Here is a 22,448-nt window from a genome sequence, read left to right on the forward strand (position 1 = left end):
GGTCAACGCCAACAACAAAAAAGTCAACACTGCACTACCAAAAAAAAAAATCCTGCCGATTCACTTTGGACACCCTTCACCATTCTTCAATCATCATCAGCGCCAGCATCATCACCGTCAGCGGCACAACTCCGTTAGCCAATCTCTGCTCCACTCCGACAACCAGCAACAGCCTCCCTAGCACTACTGCTGACCCAAGCAAAATCTCTGCTCCGCCGAGCTTCACCGCTAGCCAAAACTCCACCAACCAACGTTGATCAAATAACCACTAAACCACTAAGCAAACCTCGGCCGGCAACGCTCAGGCAACCGCTGAGCAAGGCTCCGTCCTCTCAATTGACCCACGAGCTCTGCTAGCTGTTGACGTCTACGACCTCCGCTAGCTGTCGATACAAATAAAAACCACCACCGCTGGACAACAATCCCGGCGGAGCTTCTGCAATCCCTGCGAAGATTCATTCCTAGCGGAACTTCATTCAATCCCGGCGGAGCTTCAGTTGTCGTAGCGGAGCTTCAGTTGTCTTGGCAGAGCTTCTCAATCCAGGCGGAGCTTCTGCAATCCCTGCAGAGATTCATTCCTAGCGAAACTTCATTCAATCTCAGCGGAGCTTCGGTTGTCTTAGCGGAGCTTCAGTTGTCTTGGCAGAGCTTCTCAATCCCAGCGAAGCTTCTGCAATCCCTGCGGAGATTCATTCCTAGCGGAACTTCATTCAATCCCGGCGGAGCTTCGGTTGTCTTAGCGGAGCTTCAGTTGTCTTGGCAAAGCTTCTCAATCCCAGCGGAACTTTTGCAATCCCTGCGGAGATTCATTCCTAGTGGAACTTCATTCAATCCCAGTGGAGATCCAATCTTAGAGGAACTTCATTCAATCCCAGCGGAGACTCAATCCCGACGGAGGTTCAATCTCTCGGTCATCCAAATTTGGACACCCAACTGACCGCACACACTCCTGTCTCCGGTCACCTGTCACACCCAAGGTTCCACTCCGCTCGCTAACGTTCCGCTCTGCTGGCCAAAGACTCCAACACCTCTGGATCCTAGACTGGGCAATAAGCTAAGCTTTCTATACTCTTTGCCTGTTTCTTCAGTGATCAAGAGTCGTGTCCGGACTAAACGTGATATTCATCATATACACTCATGTCCCATATTTGATAGGACGACACGTCTAATTAATGCTATGTGCGTACACGTTCAGCTGATTGCTCATGCATGCTAGCTGTGATATACGTGATCACACCTAAACGTTTGGTATCTATATTGGCCGCATGCACCGTTTTTATCAGCTATAGACACATACTCATCTAGTATTGAGCTAATTATCAAATGAAGGCACATGCCTAATTCCTTTGCCAATTATGCTTACGTATGAACTGTGCATATAAGCCACCACTTGATAACTATTGTGTCATAAGTCCAACTTGCATTACTGTTCTTGTCCTATATAGTGCTACAATTGCATGTGATAATTAGTATGCATGGTTCAATTTGCTTAACAGAGCATGCTTACATGTGAACCAGCTATAAAGGTCAAACTTTGCATATTTGTCACAAGTCCAAATGAACTGATGTGCATTATACAGCATACCCATCTTCACTTAATGGGTCTATCTCAAAGATCACATGTATGCATATACTATGATGGAATTAGATTACCCTGTCTTGCATACTTCCGGAGTCCTATCTCTCACTACAAGTTTTTCATTCAAAATGGCAACGCCTGTTGATCCAAACCCAATTTAATTATTCTAGACCAATGTTTATCTTATGCAAAATGATTAGATGCACATAACTCTACACATATGCTCCAGCGTCTAGTAGATGCATAATGGCTTATTGAACATGCCTCTTTAACATGTCATGGCCACTTTGAAATTCACATTGAGACACAATCAAATATGTCATTTGTTGTCAACTACAATTTTGCATATACACTTTTCTTGAAATTTCATCAAAGTACATATGCATGATATATATATATATATATATATATATGCACAATACTAAGCATTGATTTTACATACTCATGTAATAATCACCTATTTTGTTTTAAGGAGACATAATCACCGATTACTTCTCCAAATACCGAAATAATCACCTTTCTACTAAAGAACTTCAACGGAGCAATGGAGCGTCATGCTTGGACAACTCTAACATGATTTGGGTACTTACATCAATTCCAACTCCAACTCACTCCAAATCGGCATAAGATAAGTAACAATATCTTATCTTTTACGCTCTGGCAATTAGAGCCATTACATGCTTTCACTACTTTAAGCATGCTTATAATATATCACAATTGATATGCATTTACTTGCTTCCATGATAAACTAATCATGCTTATAACACATGTTATATGTTTTAGTAGCACACCTACTATGCACACATCCTAGTGTAATACTTCAAATGTCTTCACGACCCTTAAGCATGCTTGCACTATCCTACTCGTACATGCTGTACACATATGCCATGCCTATTTGATGTTCATGCATTCGTACTCTATATGTAAATATCTTGTCTAGCCTCTTGGCCACCATATTTTGTCAAACCGTCCCCACAGGAAAGAGACCTAAACGGATCTAGACTCTACGAGTCTATGGTCTACGATCTACCGCCAAGCGGTAAGGCAACACCTCATAATGATAATGACCTCTACGCGGCATTGCAATCAAGATTTTCTCCTCCGGGAAAGAGTAAAGGGACTGGTTAACGCAGCCCACGGCAGCCATTGATCCGGCAGTTAACCCCAGACGCTTGGGTATCAAAGCTTAGGTTCGCTACCTAACGCCCACTGCTTTAACGCAGCTCCCCTCATCAAATAATTTTCCGACCATACGGAGGTCTATAGCCAGGAGTAAGGGACTCCTCATAAGGCCTAGTAGGGGCCCACCCGAAAGGGCATAAGCGTTCACTCCGACCAATTCTAGATGGACGACGCACTTGCACTAATTATGCTTGAAAAACGGCACAAAGCTACGCTTTGGTATCAACCCCGCAAGAAAACCCTCATTGACTGGGGACTTCGGGGACTTGTACATATAGCCCAGCATAATTAGCGACGGTTACACTCGTGTCTTCCACAGCATGCTCTCGCCTCCACGGCATCCCCCGAGCTCTCACGCTCTCGCCTCCACGGCATCCCCCGAGCTCTCACGCTCTCGCCTCAGCGGCAACCCCCGAGCTCTCACGCTCTCGCCTCAGCAGCAACCCCGAGCTTTCGCTCACGCCTTCACGGCAACCCCCGAGCTTCCTCTCAAACCTTCCTGGCAACCCCCGAGCTTCCCACTCACGAGCTTCCGTTCACGCCTTTGCGACACCCCCTAACTTCCGCTCACGCCTTCGTGGCAACCCCCGAGCTTCCGCTCACGGCTTCGCGGCACCCCCGAGGTTTCCTCTCACGAGCTTCCGCACACACCTTCGTTGCAACCCCCGAGCTCTCACGCTCTCGCCTCAGCGGCAACCCCAAGCTTCCCACTCACTAGCTTCGCGCTCACGCCTTCACGGCACCCCGAGCTTCCGCTCACGCCTTCGCGGCAACCCTCGAGCTTCCCGCTCATGCCTTCCCTTCAACCCCCGAGCTTCCTGCTCATGCCTTCCTGGCAACCCTCGAGCTTCCCTCTTACGCCGTCGCGGCAACCCCCAAGCTCTCACGCTCTCGCCTCAGCCGAAACCCCGAGCTTCTGCTCAAGCCTTCGCGGCACCCTCGAGCTTTCGGCTCACGAGCTTCCCCTCGCGCCTTAGCGGCACCCCCGAGCTTCCGCTCGCGCTCAATCATTAAAACAATAATTAAGTAAATCCATGGTTCAGAAAACAAACGCATGCATGCATCATTTAAAATTAAAGTCCACTCACAGTATACAACTAACGTCTAACGTGGCTAAGCGTAAGGATCCTCGTCAAGTAATGGGTCGGTATCCCGTCCTATACAAAATTATATTCAGTAAACGACAATTTGACAAATAATTACAATTCTAAAACAAAACCCGAAAACCCCACGTAAATCAACATCTCCATTATTTCTCGGATTCAACCCAAATTTCACCACTAACACCAATCCGTCAATTAAGTATTCCAATAGTGGAAATAAGAGAAATCCGAAGGTCGGATTCTCATAAATCAACATCCGAAACCCCAAACTTCGAAAATTCCTAATTGATAAAAAACCTCTTTGATTTCCACCAAAATCACATTTACAAATTCTACAACTCACAAGTAATTTAACTGGCCAAAAATAGAAAAGCAGAACCTGCCCTACGCGCCACCCACAATAGCAGCGCATGGGCTCCAACTCCAAATTCGGTCACCAAATTTTACCAGCAAGTGCATCTCAACAAGCCCAACAACTTCTCAACTAAGACAATGTCAGAAATACCTTGGTTGGCCGGAAAATAGCTCAATTAGAAAGGAGGCCGATTTGCATACTGAAATCTTCAAATCTTCGATTCTCCTTCCACACCTCAAATTGGATTGTGAAACTTGGAGGGATTCATCAGCAAGGAATGGGCTTTCGATAAAGGTTGGTTTCGCGGCCGTTGGTGGCCGGAATTTGAAGAAATAAGTGAAAAACACAATCTGCTACAGTAAACTTCCAAGCCTGGATTAGTTCTTCTCCGGCCAAATCACCATGACCCACGATCATAGGCGAGTAGAGGAGGAGACGAGTTGAATGCGACCGGTGGCTTGTTGTTTGGTGGCCGGATGGCAGGAAATCAAAGAAGAAAGTGAAGAAGGCCGAAGTCGTCGAAGAGAGAGAAAATGTTGGTGGGTAAGTTTCCGAAAATGGAAACTTACCATAGTAAATCCACCTTTTATAGAAAAATTGCCATGAACAGTAACTTTAGTTTTCGATCAAAACTTTCATATACGAACTCTGATTTTTGCGTACCACATGTCCTCGGATTCGGTTTAATGTCCTTTACAACTTTCGTGAAAAAAAATTTCTCAAAATTTGACACGAATAAAAAGCCAACTTTTAGGGCCTCTAAAAGTATTAAAACAAAGTAAAAGGTGAAAGTAATTGTTGTTTACCGTTTAAATGACTAGTAAACCGGTAAATTGAGATATGGGACGTTACATGTTTATTTTGCTTTATTGTGGTGTTATTGCGGGGTGGTCTATTTCTGAATCTCAATTTGTTCGTGGGGTTAAAATTCTAACAACAAGTAGTCCTTGAAACACCCTGGTATGCTCCCTATTTAATTTGCGTGCATGTTTGGTTTGAAAAAGTAAAATTGTGAAAATACCAAGAGAACTGAAACCAAGGGACCAAGTTTAGCAAAATTAGGAGAACAACCCTCTTTCCCTTGGAGAAGCATTTGGGAAGGCAGAGCTCTCCTCAAACAAGGCTTACGGTGGCAGGTGGGAAATGGGTAGAGTATAGATATACGGCGAGATTGTTGGCAACCGGACTCCTACCCACGTAGTCCCAGTACACCACAGCCCAGAGATGCACCAAAAAAGGTATGTGAATTAATATGCCCCCAAACCAAGTGTTGGGATATACAGAAAATAGAGCAATGGTTCGCTCCAGTAGATAGAATAGCATACCCTTAAGTCAGAGAGCTCCCAGAGATAGACTAGTGTGGCATTTCAATACCAAAGGCATATTCACAACAAAAAGTGCATACTATAAGGCAAGAGATATGGCTTTGGGCCTGGTACTAGCCCTCCCATGAGCTCCGGATGCATGTGACAAGCTATGGTCCTCTATATGGAATGCAAAGGCTCCAAATAAAGTTGCCTTGCAGACTTGGAGATTATGTGTGAAAATATTACCTAATAGAAGCTGTCTGAGTACGAAAGGGTATACAGGGGATCTAACATGCCCAATGTGTACAAATGGAATTGAAGACAATTAATATCCATATATTCACTAACTGTGAGTATGCCAAAGAAGAATGGGCAGCAGCTATAGTAGTGTTGCATCAAGGAGAATTTGCAGACTTGAAGGAATGGCTGCTGAACATGGTGTCCGTGATAGGTAAAGAAGGGTTTGCAAAAGTGATGATGCTGATATGGGGAATATGGAAGAATCGAAATACTCAAGTTTGGGAAGGAAAAAAGCAACACCCTCGAGATGTAGTACTAATGACCATGAGTTGGCTAGAAGATTTTCTGAAAGCAAATCGCAGTGAGCGTATACATATAGTAAGAAACAAAGGATGGGTGAAGCCTCTAGTGAACTGGGTAAAATCAACATAGATGGTGCTTTCATCGCACAAATGGGTCAAAGTGGAGCTGGCATGGTGTTAAGAGATGATAGAGGGCAATTTAGAGCTGCTGCAATGCAACCATTACAGGCCATTACTACACCTTTCCATGCTGAATTACAGGCCATGTATGAAGCAGCTCGAATGGCAGCAGGTATGAACTATCAAAAGGTTATCTTCGAGACTGATTGCTCTATAGTAGTAGCTGTAATGAACCAGGAAGAACGAGAATGCTCTTTGCATAGATTTCTGATAGATGATGTTAAAAGACTTTATGCGCACTCATGTGGAGTTCAAAGTCACTTTTGCTTCATGTAAGGCCAATAAGGCACAAATTAGCAAGTAGAGCATGTAATAGTGTTAGCCAAAACTGGTTTGGCTCTACCCCGAATTTATAATCGGATGTCATTCTAAACGAGTATACTCGTTGATCTATTTTAATGAAATCTTTTTTTTTTTTTAAAAGGACCAAGCTTAGAGAGACTCTAATTAATGAACCTGTTATAGATTTGTGTTGAATTGTCAATGAGTTAGTCGATAAGAATTAATTTCGCAATACTTCAAAAAAATTAATAAAAAATTGAAAATTAAATGAAAAATTGATTAATGTAGTATGAAATTCAGATAGCTGAATATGGGTTTCTCTGGCACAGGTATAAACTTGACGAGCCAACCAATTGGCCAAGAGATGACTGCAATCCTAATGCATACGCCCCGTTGTCCCCAATTCAACCTCTCTGTATCTGCAAATTTCTTGAGAACCTCCACCATCACAACCTGAAGAACAATTATCACCTCAATGATCCCCATAAACAACTTCTTGGTGTGTATTCCCTCGAAGACATTCTTCGTCTCTAGCTTCCTTGCATTGAACACATTGTAAACCTGGCAAAGCACAAAAGTGTTGAAGATCATTGCGTCCTTTTCCTTATCACTGACACCAAAGATTGCTTTGCCCCTGAATTGTAAGATCAAGAGGACTTTTATTTGGTGCAGTGCTTGAGGCAAGAGATTCCTCCACATGATGTTTGTGATGAGAGGTGTCGTCCTTCCCACTGGTGGCTTCTCCAGAAGTTCTGTTGTGGGTTTTTCTGTGGCAAGAGAAAGAGGTCCAAGTGTGTCGATGATCAAGGTGACCCACAATAACTGAACTTCTGTTAATGGGACTTGACCTTCTGAAACTGCCCCAACAAAGTTGATCACAAGAGCTGCAACATTGACGGTGAGTTGGAATTGTATGAACTTCTGGATATTATTGTACACACATCTTCTCCACAGCAAAACTGTCGCAACTGAAGCAAAGTTATCATCCAGGATCACAATATCTGAGCTCTCTTTTGCCACTTCTGTTCCTTGAATCCCCATAGAGAGTCCTATATCAGCTTCTTTCAATGCTGGTGCATCATTGGGGCCATCACCGGTCACTGCAACTACATGACCTTTATGTTCCAAGCACTGCACCATTAGAAGCTTATCAAACGGAGAAGATCTTGCCATCACTGAAATTTTCTCAACTTTCTCCGATCTCTCTTCTAGCATGTAGTTGCGGAATTCGACAGCTTCTATGACTGCTCCAAGCATGTCCTGACCAGGCCTGAGTATCCCACATTCAGTGGCTATGGCTTTTGCGGTGAAAACATTGTCTCCGGTAATCATTTTGACGTTCACCCCTGCATATTGGCAATCTTCAACTGCTTTTCTCACACCTGAACGACATAGATCTTTAAGGCCCACAAGTCCCAATAGGGTCAATCCATCTTCCTTTAGCAAAACTTTCTGGTCTGCATTTAGTTGCTCTTCTGCTGGAACTTGTTTATGTGCAAATGCTATGCTGAGGCTGCTAGCTGCCATACCTTTAATAATATGCTCAAACTTCCTTTTTTCATTCTCATCCATATCCTTAACAAGTCCAGACGCATTGTAGTAACTTGTGCACATTGCAAGTATCATCTCTGCTGCTCCTTTCCGGTGTACATGGATCGAGTTATCTGCCTTTCTCTTCACCATAACTCCACTCTGTTTCTTCTTCGAATTAAAGGCTTCAACGTGGAGAATCCTCCAACTCTTCACCACTTTCTCCATATCCATCTTCCACCCATGTACAGCCCATGAAAGAATAGCTTTTCCGTTGGACTGCCAGAAATCTCAATTTCAGAATCCAAGCTAGGCTTGTACACACTACCAGTTGTGTTGAGGGAAACTCCTTCTTGGATCAAGTTGAGAACGTAAGGGGAAATAGATGAATAAGCTTCTTCTTCCACAGATTCTTTCCCCAACCAAAACTTAGTTACCTTCATCTGGTTCATGGTCAGTGTACCTGTTTTGTAGGTACAAATTGTTTTAGCAGATCCCATGGTCTCACAAGTAGAGAGCTTCCGGACCATTGCATTATCAACCATCATTCTCCTCATGGAGTAGGCAAGACTGAGAGTCACAGCTAATGGTATACCTTTTGGAATTGCCACCTCAACGATTGTAAGTGCAGCTGATACAATTCCAATGACAGCATTTATTATGCCATTGCATTTTGTCTTGCTGCCATTGAACATTTTGTTTCCATTCTCATTCTCTGTATTCCCTGTGAAGTACCGGACCAACATGACTACAAGAACAATGAAAGCAACTGCCAAACCAACTTTACCCATCGACGATGTTAACTTGTCTAGACGTGCTTGCAGAGGTGTCTTTTCAATGGTGTCTTGGCTGATTTGGCTCATATTTTCACCCCAGTTCGTGTTCACCCCGACATGACAAGCATCCGGCCATAACCATCAGCGATTTTAGTCCCAGAAACAACCAATGCAACAAAATAAACTGCATTTATCTGTTTTCAATTGTTTTCAGCATCTTATCAACAATAACAGCTTCAACCAAAACATATCTGCAGACACCCCCAATACAAAATAAATCCCCTGCTCTGAAATTTATATTACTAGGAGGTTTACCCTAGACCCTAATTCTTTCACCCAATAAACATTCGGATACTGCAATCATCTTATTGCATGGAAATATATTGCTTCACAAGAATTCTGCCATTCAGGATCCGTACAAAAGAGAGCTAAGGGTTAACTCAAACAAAGAATGTATACACCCACTATCACAAGCGACCCATCAATCACACAAAGCAAATACATGCAATTAATCCCCTGTATGCATCTCATCAGTATATACACCTGCCAAATCCAGATTCACTTTCATTGTCCCCGAATGCATTATCCAAACAAACCGTGGAACTATAAATCCTCTAGGCTCTGCGGTCTGGTGGCTCTCGGAATAAGTTCATCAATGTCGGGTCACAGTATCCTTCTTGGCTCTTACCACTGTAAGCAAGACTCTGACGACGTGGCTACTTCTCGTTCGCTACAAAATTGACTACACCTTTTAGCTCTTCCACGGCAGATTACGTTGCTCCCCTTCGTTTTTCACACTGACAGAAGTAACTGATCCATTAACGTCCGTTTGCCCGTTAATTACAGAATTGTCCACGATTTCGAACTATGTGGACAGGACGCTGCCACGTCGCATGGTCCCACTTCGGCGTAGCCCAGATCAGCTTTAAGGAACAAATGCAAAAGTTGAGCATTGCAGAGCTTTCAAACCGTATGACGCGGTCTTGTGGAGACTCCCCTATTGGGAGGACAATTTAGCTGACATGATCTAAAAATTACTCTCAGACAGGTAAATAATGACTCATTTTCTTATTTTTCATGTTTTTCTCGGACAAGTAAATGAATGTTCTCTCGTCAATAAGTAATTAAATTTTTTTGAATTGCAAAATAATTAACAATGTGCTGTCTGCCATGTAACAATTTATTTTCCTACAGTACTGTATGTAAGCTTTAGCTTTTGAGATTGGTGGACAAGACACCAGTTTAGTTATCGATAAAGTTTGAGCTCTAAAGCAAGTATCATCTGAGCTTTAAAGAGCGGATACCATAAAACTTTTGAAACACACCAGACCTAATTGATCAGAGGCAAATGCAGTTACGGATGCGGCTTGGCAATCGACGTCTCTTTCTAGTGGGATTGCAGCTATTGTCAGGAATGCATCAGGTCATTTGATTGCTGGTTGAAGTAAGTCTCTTTATGCTATATCAGAAATTGCTGCTGAGGCTTTGGCAATCTTGGAAGCTCTTTCTCTTGCTGCATCCTTGAATATTTCTTCCTTCATTTTGGAATCAGACTCTGCTCCCCTTATCTCAGCCTTCAACCTTCCCAAATATTCTTTAGATTTGACAGTAGCTCCTTTGATTTGGAAGATTCGCTCTTTGTCCGAGTCGTTTACCTCAATTAGCTGGCTTTGGTCCAGCAGAAAAGCCAACCAGGCAGCGGACTTTGTCGCAGCCTTGGCTTCCAGGAGGATGTGTCCTGTTGATTGGGTCTCCGGCCAATCCACCTTCCTCCTTTTTAGCTTTGTTATCAGTTGATAGTTTTCACATCATTTCCCAGGATTTTGTTCCTTCGGGTTTTGATGTTGGCTAGGTTCTGTTGTACTCTTGTTCTGTTTTTAATATATGTTGCTTATCGTCAAAAAAAAAAAAAAAAAAGGTAAATTTTTTACGATAAAAGCAATGAGAAGGAACTAAAATTTTTTAAACACTCCAGTCCTAATTGATCAAGGGCAAAAGCATTATCAGCTGAAAGTGGAAAGCCTCCCTCCCAAATTGGCTGATATAAAGTATTCCCAGTTGCTGCCGGCCGGAGGATGTCATGGACTATCTAAAGAAGCCCTTGACCCGACAACAGGGCGACACTGTCCAGACTCTTCCAGCACTTCCAGCTTTGATGGGAGAGACTTCCAGACTTCCAAAACTGCTTTATGAAGTTCCGTCTCATATATGCCTTCCTGCAAATCATAGACATCAAGGTTAGAAAACTAAAACCTAGGCAATTGAACGTATCTGAGAGATCATCAACCTTTGGATGGATTTGACCCCAAATCCACCAGAGATAACAACGGCAATTAACACCACAAATGAATGTAAAAATTACCTCAATAACAACACAAGAGCAACGAACCACCCTCTTTGCCTTTCCTTCAGAATCCTTATTACCAGACTGTAAGAGTAGAGATTATTAAAGTAACAAAAAGCTAGGATAGGCCCAAAGGCTCAACAAAAAAGATAACAGAGAACTAGACTTCAAGATTAGCTACTGCAAGAAATTTTCTGGTCCTCCAACCACATCACACCAGAACTCCTCCAAGGGGAAGCAAAGGAGCATGTACATAAACTATTTAATGGCAAAGAAAAGCAGTTGAAGAGAGTTGAATTTGTTCTTATTAAAAGCTGATTAATCATGGAACTATTGATGAGAATGACAATGAGAATACATGGATGTAACAAATAAAGATTATTGTAAAATATAAGCACTCTAAAGCAAGAACTAAGGAAAATTATTTTTACTCACCAGAGACCACTGTCCAAGAGTTTTAGCACTGGCAATTGTCAGATACTTAACATGATACCCCTCACACAATGACTTTACCGCCTTGACAACATCATCCTGGTTGCTGTCCTCAGCAAAAACACACAGCCATACCTTCTGGTCCGGAATGAGATTGGAAGCTGTGGGAATTCCTCTTCTGAGCAATCCATTGGCCAATGCCATTGCCAACAAATCTTTCAACAAGTCCACGAAGTTTTTGAAATGAGGTCCACCTCTGAAAATGAGTTAAAATGAATAGAGTTAACATTAGAGATATGAACACATGCAATATATCTAGGGTGGTGCTATTCACACACCCATTTTCTCTATTCACACACCCCCTCTATTTTTCTATTACTTTAATTCAATTTATTTTTATAAATTACCCTAACTACCATCCCTTACAATTCTAATTATTATTTTTTTTTTTTCTATTTCACAAGTCAATCATCGCCAAGTTCTAAATCCTTATTTTCCCGCAGACGAGGACTTTAAAACTCTTTGTGATTCCTTCTTATTTTGACCATGATCTTTAGATTTTGCACGAAGAAGTTAAGTTTTGGGTCATGAGGAAGTAATCAATAAAGTTTATGTGACTACTGATATCCATTATAAAACTCTGCATTGACTAACATTTTGCTCTTTCTGTTTATGTTTTGTTGCAGATTCGTAGTGCCATTACGTAACAACAATCTTTTGACTGGAGTGCTATTGTATTTTCTTTGGATGCAATTTTGCAACATGTGAGATATTATTGCATAGGATCTACTTGTTACACACTGGAAATAATGTACTAAAGTCTAGTGTTTTTTTCAGCCTAATGTTGAACTTTTATTTATGGGTGAGTGTTCTTTCAATGCAGTTATCTCAAATACATTATATTAAGAGTTTCATACCATTGTCCAATTTTTTTTTTGTTTTTTTTGTACCTAGAAATTTTCTAAATTTGCATATTACATTTGAAAATAGCTTATTGTCAATCTATAAGAGACGAGAAACTTTAATAAGTTAGGTGCAATATTGGAACCCCAGACAACAAAGGAGTAAAACATGTCTCTTACCCCTCCTACTCGTATGAGGACAAACTTGGCAATTTTCACATGATTGACTTACTAAATAGAAAAAAAGAAAAATAATCAAAATTTTAAGGGAGGGTAGTTAGGGTAATTTGTAACAATAAATTGAATTAAAGTAATAGAAAAATAGAGGAGGTGTGTGAATAGAGAAAAAGAGTGTGTGAATAGCGCCACCCTATATCTATATTGAAATTATAAATGCATGAGGGAAAAAAGGAAAAAAAAAAAAAAAAAACAGTTCGCAAACTAGGAACCCCAAATATATCCAAAATCAAAGGGGAAAGAACCGAAGTGGAACTTACTGTAAGGATATATTTTCTTCTTCAATATTTGCATAATTTGGCTGGTCGATCTCGAGATAATCATATTCTCTGAGTCATAAAATAATATCAGTAAAGGTGACATGACATGCAAAATAAAATGGATCGATATTTATGGGAAATTAAAGAAAAAATAACCGTGAGAGGTAATGATGGAACTTACGGCTTGAATATGAAGTCAACACTGAGACATAAAACAATCAGAAACATATATAAGATGGCATTCCAAATAAACAAGAATCCCATCATGTATAAAATGGATTGGAATTTATTGGAAATTAAAGAAAAATAACCATAAAAGGTAATGAAGGAACTTACGGCTTGATAAAGAATTCAGTATGAAGGCCGAATCTGTATTCTTGGTTTAAGAAGTCGATGCGACTAGCCAACTCTTCTAGTTCAATGCGTTCAAAAGTACTGAGACATAAAACAATCAGAAACATATGCTTATATGACATTCCAAATAAACAAGAATCGCAAACTATTTTAAATTGAAGTGGATAAAACTAAATGGTCGGGAAGGAGCTTACTGGATAAAGCAATGTCCAATTGTGAATCTCTTATGACCCTCAAGAGGCACCTCATAAATGAATGAACGTTCGATTTTGATATTGGTTTCTCCCACAAGGTGAAATGTGGTAATTTTAAGAGATTGACTGGATCTACTGTCATAGTGAAATCCAGTCTGAACAAGACAAAAGTTCAGGTCACCCAAATAAATCAAACGCTCCATTCTCTGTACACCTGGTCGAAAGTTCCCAAACTCTGGACAAACAAACTGTGACTTTAGAGAGCAGGTAACAAGATTTTCATGCCTTGTGATAGAGAGTGCCATAACCGCCAAGCTGCTTGATAACGCATAGATAGTCTTGTCCACACATACAGCCGGTCCTCGGAAACTATAGCAATCTGTGTTCTCGACCCTAACTGGAAGCCATTCATCCAGTGTTACATCATAAGCCCACATTTCATCTTGATATTTTCTAGAGAAAAAGAATGGATTATCCCCTGGAATGATTATATTATACAGGATGAGTCCATCACAAACGGCATGACCCCCAATCCTTTGTTCGGAACAATTTTTACCATAAGGAAAAGATTTCCGAGTTTCCCAACAACACCTATAAGGATCATATCGCTCGAAAGAGGGCTCTGGCACATCAAATGAGTAGTATGGATCCGTAATAGAGTAAAGTTTCCCACATGCAGATACAACAGGTCCTTCCCATTTGGGAGCAACGGGCGGCTTGATTAAATGACATTTATTCGTATCAACATTGAACATATATCCAGACAAGGGGTTCACCACATCATCAGGAGCTAAAGGACCACTATCTGGCAATAGACATATGTTGTTGGTATCCAAGGAGCAAAATTTCCAACTTAACGGAAGGCTAACATCCTCATCCCTGAACTGTGCTAAAGGTCGAAAGTAGTCTTGCTTACATATATTAAATTCATACAACGATCCAAAGTGCGGGCCGTCCCCATATTCGATCATGATATAAAGACACATTGCTTCTTCTTCTGCCTGGTTTATCACCTTCTTGTTATGGACGGAGCTGAACATAGATAGTACAACAAAATTAGTCCCTTTGAGCAGTTGAGAATGAACAAGGACGAATCCATGAAAGCTACTTGAGTAAATATCGGAGCACAGAATGAATATGTCTATTTTGTTCTCTACTGGATCTTTCACTCGGATGAATTTCCTCCGTTTTCCTTTACTCTAATAATTAAATCACTATTTAGACTACAACATGGAATCATCATCATCATTCCTGTTTTATCAAAAGTTATTTATCCCCAGAAAGTTTACCCAAGGACACAAGAATTATAGAATTGAATTGAAATCCCAAATTTATACAAATAATTCCTAACTTGTCCGATTCTACGCATAACGATAATCAGTTTTTCATAAGCATATAATTCAACAAACATAAAACTTTCGCACACCTGAGTCGATGGAGATCGGCGGAATGCCTAATAAGAACTCGGAGTGTGAGGGCTGGCGGCGACGGCTCAGGAGATAAAAGGAATTTAATTAAATGAAGAAAAATATTTGTCAAAGGATTTGTAGACATATCTCTTAAATTAATACTAGACTCCAAACACACCCTATGGGTGTGAATAATTACGTGGGAAATTATTTCACAGATTGTAGAGAAAATTGCTGCATATATTTTGTTTTTTATTTTTGATTTTTTTTGTTAAATTTCTTTTGTATTTATTTTATTTGCAAATTGACCATTTTGTTTTTCTCAAATATTTTAGTTCAAATGGTTTTTAATATTTAAGGGATATTTTGGTAAAATTTTTCTGTTTTGGCGGACAAACTCTCTTCTCTTAATAATAGTATAGATATAGATTAACTAATTTAATTAATTCATTAATGTAATTGATTCAACCCCAAACATCTAGAAGGAAATATAAAGGGTAAAGTTGGTGTTGCAAAAGTATGATGTGGCAAAATTTATTATGTGGAATTGAAAATAAAATTTGTATTTGCTTACATGACATGACACTTAGGAATTGAGACCATAAATCTTAGGCCTCATTGAGGCCCTATATCATTGCCCTTCATTATTAGTGGTTGGAACCGAGACTGGCTCGACCCTAACAATGGGGTAAGAGAGGGTGCGAGACATGAATGTGGAATTGGTATATTTGGGAAGAGCAGAAGGTCGTAAAGATAGGAACGCTCTAGAGCAGTAGATGGTAATGAAAGCAAAATGCCATTTTCTTTGGCTTATGCCAAGTTTACTGCTCGGAACATCAAGAATCAACCCGACATTGCTTCCCACTTTTTCTTCCAGGGCACTGAAGGTTGACCTACGCATATATGCTCTAACTGCAAGGTGTATTACAGAAACTATCAGATCAAATCGATTGCCAGCAAAGAACTTTTGACAAGTCGAAGATGGGTTGTGTAACAATTGAGTTTTGAAGAAATTTCAAAAATTGCAAAGCTAATGTTTGCACATCACCTTGCATGCTAAAGCCTACTTATAGTGAAGCAAGGAAGACATACGCCAGTTGTACACGAGTTACGACCGTTGCAGCATTCTCACTATAGTGACGACTGTGACGTATTCATCTTACGGCTACGAAAGCATTCTCACTGTAGGTCTGTTGCGGTACTATATTTTTGGTGAACGCGTTGCAGTATTATACCAATGAAGGAATGGATGAAAACGCGTTCGCTGGTTATGAATAACGATAAATCTGTCAAGCGGATTCAAGCCAAGTTTGTGATTCCCATCTTAATCTTTTCTTTTCTTTTTGGCAAAGAGAGAAATATATTAAACCAACAGAACGAAGTACAAAACAACCAAACTAACAAACAGACCCAACACGCTGGGCCTAGAAACAAGAAAACAAAATACAAATGGGCTTAAACCAGGCAAGCCCAGGGATACAACAACAGAGCAGCAAACAAAAGGCCCAACAGAAAGCCAAAGACTATCCTTCACAGCGGCGACGCCATCGAGAACGAAGTCAGACTCGCAATCTAGCCTAAACCGGAGAGGAGGAAGAGTGAAGCTTGCTGCACCTGGATGATTCGACACCAGAAAAGGTCCAATCAAGCACCCAAACAACTGCAATCCAGATACAAAGGCATGAAATTCAGGACTCAAACCATCTCCAAAACGGAGAACTTCTTCTGCCAAATTATCAACCAGAAAAGCCAGTTGAAGAGAGAGGGAGGTGAGATCCAAACATGGATCAAAGGGACAGGCACCCAAAGGGCGTTCAGTTCCTTGTAGCATCCCCCGATGCACTAAAGGGACAACCCCGTTTCGAACCATGCTCCTAAAAGCATAATTACAGGCTATGGCAGAAGGAAAGGGATAAGATCCGCCCCGGAAAGCGACCCATGATGACATCAACGGGTTTGAGAGGAAGAAGAACAGATCTAGAAAGAAGAGGATTTGGATCATGAGGAACATACTGAGAGGGAGATGAAAAAAGAAGACAAGCAACAGAAGAGAAAAGCCGAGAAACGGAGAAGAGAGGCATGGAGCCTCAGATCGGAGACGAGCTCCGGGCAAAAGCGCCCATGGAGGGTAGGGATTAGCTCCACCGATTCTCAAGGTTGCGGAGAGAAAAAAAGGAACAGTAGAGAGTCAGATATTTTGTTTTGAGTGATCGAATTCAGAAGATGGCTACGAATTTAGTGCACACTTTTATTTTATTTATTATTTTTATTTTTATTTGTAGTAGAACAAAAATTATAAACAAAATTGACTGTGGTAAATCTATCAAGCCAGGTTTGTGTTTCCTATCTTAATCTATTTGACTTATCTACTTCAGGAGATCGCTACAAATTTTGTTCATCTTTTATTTTATTTGTTTTTTGTTATTTTTACTTGTAGCGGAACAAAAATTATAAACAAAATTGACCCAAAATGGTCCAAGGCACAATAATTTAACATTTGCACAAATAAATCTAATTGATAAAGATGTTAACAAATTGATTTTGGGACTAAATACTGTTTAGTCCTTGAGCTTTTAACCATAAAACACTTCAGTCTCTGACCTTTTAATTTCACACGTTTAGTCCCTGTACTTCAAAATTTCAGACCAATAGGTCCTTGCTGTCTAAAAGTCGCTGCAAATGTCTATTATGCCCTCAATTTTTTTTAATTAATTAATTATTTTATTTTTTTTGGAAAATGAATTTTTTTCCCTTTCTTTCTTTCTATTTGAAAAAAAATAATAATAATAAAAAATAAAAAAAGAATAAATAAAAAAAAAGAAAGGAATAAATTTATTTTAAAAAAAGAACTGAGGGCATAATAGACATTTCGCCGCGACTTTTAGATGGCAAGGACCTATTGGTCTGAAATTTTGAAGTACAGGGACTAAACGTGTGAAATTAGAAGGTCAGGAACTGAAGTGTTTTATGGTCAAAAGCTCAAGGACTAAACAGTATTTAGCCCTTGATTTTAATTTGGTCTAATCCAATTCCCTTTGGAGAATATATATTACTATTTAAATTCTTTAAAAGATTAACATTACTTAATTAATTCAGATTCTTTGCAGAAAAGAATCATAATGAAGTGGTCAATAAGTTTTGACAGAAATAGGTTGTTGACTCAAGTTGTGATTCACCAATGTTCTAGCATGCAATAGAAGACCACGAAAGTACGAAATAAATAGCATGGTAATTTCATACCAGAAATTTACGTTAACAATGTCGGTAAAGGTTAAGCAAGCTAGGGCTACCGACTCATTGGTGCGTACGTTGAGGAAGCTCATTGGATTATGTTTTTTTGTTGCCAACAAACATAATCCACGTGCCACAACCCATCCACGCACCCACACCCATTTATGTGTCCGAGTAAGGGGTACAGGTCTGGGAAAGGGAAACAAGCCCGCCCCCCCCCCCCCCCACACCACCACCACCACACTTGATAATACATATGTATATAAAGAAAAAAAATCAATAGTAATCATTGTTATTTTTTTTTTATATCTGGATAGTAAGATGTATTAATCATGTATTGATTGATTAAATAAATTACAAAAGAAAATATTACAAAACATTTTTTTTTTTTGACCAGCCGCACTCTCTGTTAGGGTTTTCGTAGGAACTTTTCTTTGACCAAACTCCAAAATTCGTCTTTGATCTCAATGGCGCAGATTAGGGCTATGGCTACTTGTAACCCCTCTGACTCTGCAAGGGTCACACTGGGAGCGGTGGGGGCGGCGGCGCTGCAAGATACTCACTGGTATATAGTTTGGCGCCTACTCGGGAATAAGACTCGATTCCCTGGTTTCAAAGGGACTGTACCCTCAATTTGGTGTGTGAAATCGGATCTCTCCATCTAGGATGTTGGAGAACGATTTCTTTTTCAGATTGATCGCAATAAGGCTCTGCATGGCGGGCCGTGGTTTTACAGGAATACAATGTTGTTGCTTGGAGACTATGATGGGATTGGTTCGGTGGAAACAATCTCGCTGTGGAAGTTGGACACTTGGGTGGTGGTGAAGGGACTGTCGATAGCCTTTCGTAACAAAGCAACCCTAACTCTGATAGGGTCTGCTATTGGCTAGGTCATTAGATTTGATCAATTGACACTACGACGGAAGGATGGGGAACAAAGGATCCTGCTAGTGATGGATGTTCGGAGTCGGGTCCAGAGTTGGATGCTTTTCGAGTTCTCTCCTACAGTACAACCTGAGATCTTTCTGGTTTACGAGAAAGTGAAGGGTTTTGGTCGTGAGTGTGGACTATTTGAGCATGGTGAGCTGGGCTGCAATGGGTTCCTGGTGGAAGAGAAAGCTGAGTTTCAGCAAGAGCCGTCGGCAGCAGCTATGGCAGGGTTGTTGTTGGCTATAGGTGATCCGACTCCGGGAAATGTTATCGATCTATTGAAAGAGAAGCAGCTGCCTTCTGATGGTGTTGGAGATGGAATGGAAATGGTGTTGCAACACATGGAAACTAGTGTTGATATGCCGGGCTTCAGGATTCCTAGAGAGGTGGTATCTCCATCCATCATTGGGAGAGGATAGGCCGTCTGGACCCAGACCTGGTGGAGATGTCATTGGTACATCACAAGGTGTGAGAGATCATGGTGACGTAGAATGGAATTGGAAGTCCTTGGTTTCGGACTGCTCTTTGACCAAAGTGGCACTAATGCCGGGTTTCACTAAGGTGAAGAAGACAATTCTGAACCCAGATCCAGGTTTGGGATCGTCTTGCTTGCCTCTTATAGGGACAAAAAGAAGAGCGAGTGTTCATCTGATTAAGGCATGCAAGCGTCTGTTGTCACCGGCCCATCCTGCTCTTAATGTGGATGAGAACATGACTTTAATGTTACAGCATAAAAATGGCAAGATTATCATTTCTCCAAGAAAGAAGAAACTGGGACACCCCCGTGGGAGTAAAAATAAACCTAAGACTGCTAGGGTTTTGGAGCCGGAGCTGCAAGAGAGGAAACAACGTAAATGGAAGAGTCATATTGACTCCCAAGGTGAGACTAGTTCGGATTGTTTGCTTAAGGAGATTAATTCTCCTGAAGTTGAAGGAGGGATAAGATAGGAGAAATGGAAGATGAGGCTATGGACCCTCTTCCAGGGAACATTTAATTTTTGTTATTGGTCGCAATGATCTTAGCTTTTGAGGGTTTTTTATTCTGCTTCGGAAGTTACTAGTATTTGTTTGGAATAAAAGCGCTTGAATTGTCTAAAAGGTGGGTGTACTGGGGGTATATTGGGTTCTTGTTGTTGTTTAGAATATAGGAGTCTCAGGGTGCTCTAAAAAATGATTCTTTCTACCGACTCCTTAGGGGTGTTTCGTTTTTATACTGCTTGCTGAATTTATATAATGGGCTGACCTCTTTTGATTAAAAAAAAAAATTCAATTACAAAAGAAACAAAACTCAATATAATTAATTTTTATCATGCCAAATAGGCAATTAGGATTTGGCTGTACAGGCTAGTAGTTTTTGTCTTTTGAGTTTCTATTGGAACCTCTAAATTTACTCATCTGACCTCTCTACTCTCTACACCTCCTTCTTACTTTTAGATACCCAATGTTTGTTCACTAGACCTCCTTTTGAATTCCTAAAATAACCTTAGTTATATTATTCACATACAAAACAAGAAATTACTCATTATACTTCTAATTCACTCACTACACCTCCATTCGTTGATTTTTTTTTAATTTTTTTATATTTTGCATGCAAACACAAACTTGGACCATATTTTATTACTAAACAAAAAATAAATCATGATCCTAGCTAGAACCATACTTGCAGTACGTACGCACACATAGTTTGACTACAATATTTATATATAAAAGTTAACTCATTAACTCCTATGCTCCTATTAATCGAAACGAACTCATATGCTCCTATGTGATGATTAAACACACTGAAGGCCATTAAAAATATTGATAATGTTAGAGTCGAACACAAACGCAGAAGAAAAAAAAAACAAAGCAAGAAACACCAGCAATAACCAAACACAGAAAAGAAAAGAAAAGAAAAAACTAAAAGCCATTGTCTCCCATCCAAAAACTCTCCTCCTCCAACCAAACCTTAAACAAAGTCTAGATTAAGAACTTAATTAGAGTTCTGAAAAAATTTCTTAGCCTTTTAATCAACACCAAACTTTATACTAGTATTCAAATAATACCTTGCTTGGAGGCTCTGAAACATTGAATTGTGTATCCATTAATAACGTTATTTCAAATAGTTGCAATAGCTCTTATGCACGTTGCTGGCTTTGACGTTGTGATCAGAATGGGAACGTTATCATGGATGAGAGTAAGATCACAAGTCTAGGGTTTAAACCACTGTATCGTGAAAACTAGCTAGGTAGAGAGGTTTGTAAAGAAAATATTAGTTAATTAAATTCCATTGTCTATAATTGTCATTTTATAAGAGGATATATATGTAATTCAATAATTCAAAAGGGGTAGAGGTCAAATGAGCAAATTGGGAGGTCCCAATAGAAAATCTCTTTTGTCTTTTTGATGTACTCCATTGGTATGGTACGGTGGTTCTCATTGGCTCTTATTTTTAGTCTCAATTGTGAAAGCAAACAAAAAGTTTGATTTCAAATTAATATATAATTTCATTGTAATTTATTTTTATAGATATAACTATTATAATTTTTCTTGTTTATATTTTAGTTCTATTGATCAATGATCGATTAAATTTGTTGGTTAATTTTCGGAGTATAAGAGTTTTTTTTTAAATAAATAAAAAAAAAGCCTTTAGATCCCGACCCCCCCCCCCCCCAGCCCCCGGGCTTAAATTCTGGTTCTGCCTCTGGTCTGAGTGTAGACTTGATGTTGTACTATCCACTATCCAGTCATGATAATGAAATCATCTCTCTTGAACAGAAGGAAAAAAATACATAAGGAAAAAATACATGAAAGAAAATTCATAACTTAACGTGCATACTTTCTCATAACTTGTAAGACTGGACATGGACAAATGAATTAGTTGTCGTCATAATACATAAGGAAAAGATACATGAAAGAAACTTCATAACTTAACGTGCATACTTTATCATAACTTGTAAGACTGGACATGGACAAATGAATTAGTTGTCGTCATAATACATAAGGAAAAGATACATGAAAGAAACTTCATAACTTAACGTGCATACTTTATCATAACTTGTAACACTGGACATGGACAGATGAATTAGTTGTCCAATTCTTTAACAAGTCTTCAACAACTTCCACCTGATCGGAAGGTATAGCGCGCTAGCAATAGAATAGTTGGTCGATAAATTATGGTGTAAACTACTCTTATCTCTACTAAGGACTGATGCATTCATGTAAAATTTAGAGACCCCAAAACTATGGATTACCGTCCAGGTTGAGATCCATGTCTCCATGACATAGTACAGACCGAGCACACCAACACCAAACCATATGCCATGGCAGTGAAATACAA

At 40.1% G+C, this 22,448-nt stretch overlaps 1 protein-coding gene and 1 pseudogene across 1 annotated transcript; both read right to left on the reverse strand.

Annotated features, from left to right (window-relative positions):
* Window positions 1-6,809: 6,809 nt before the first annotated feature.
* Window positions 6,810-9,404, reverse strand: LOC112198639 (annotated as a pseudogene).
* A 1,376-nt stretch (window positions 9,405-10,780) lies between these two features.
* LOC121052922 lies at window positions 10,781-15,059 on the reverse strand. Its single transcript, XM_040519031.1, has 8 exons — window positions 14,986-15,059; window positions 13,560-14,591; window positions 13,348-13,446; window positions 13,193-13,213; window positions 13,012-13,080; window positions 11,616-11,868; window positions 11,199-11,264; window positions 10,781-11,052 (listed from the first exon to the last, which is right to left on the reverse strand). Exons 2-8 carry the CDS (start codon window positions 14,543-14,545, stop codon window positions 10,915-10,917), a joined length of 1,632 nt encoding a protein of 543 aa, XP_040374965.1. The 5' UTR covers window positions 14,546-14,591; window positions 14,986-15,059; the 3' UTR covers window positions 10,781-10,914.
* Between the last annotated feature and the right edge of the window lie 7,389 nt (window positions 15,060-22,448).

The sequence above is a fragment of the Rosa chinensis genome, chromosome 4 (assembly GCF_002994745.2).
Source record: "Rosa chinensis cultivar Old Blush chromosome 4, RchiOBHm-V2, whole genome shotgun sequence".
NCBI lineage: Eukaryota > Viridiplantae > Streptophyta > Magnoliopsida > Rosales > Rosaceae > Rosa > Rosa chinensis.

Coding starts and splice junctions, on each gene's coding strand:
- LOC121052922 (XM_040519031.1), bottom strand. CDS start 14,545: ATGTGTCTTTATATCATGATCGAATATGGGGACGGCCCGCACTTTGGA. Junction 13,214..13,347: donor ACTGAATTCTTTATCAAGCC/GTAAGTTCCTTC, acceptor TTTATGTCTCAG/TGTTGACTTCATATTCAAGC. Junction 13,081..13,192: donor GTTGACTTCATATTCAAGCC/GTAAGTTCCATC, acceptor TTTATGACTCAG/AGAATATGATTATCTCGAGA.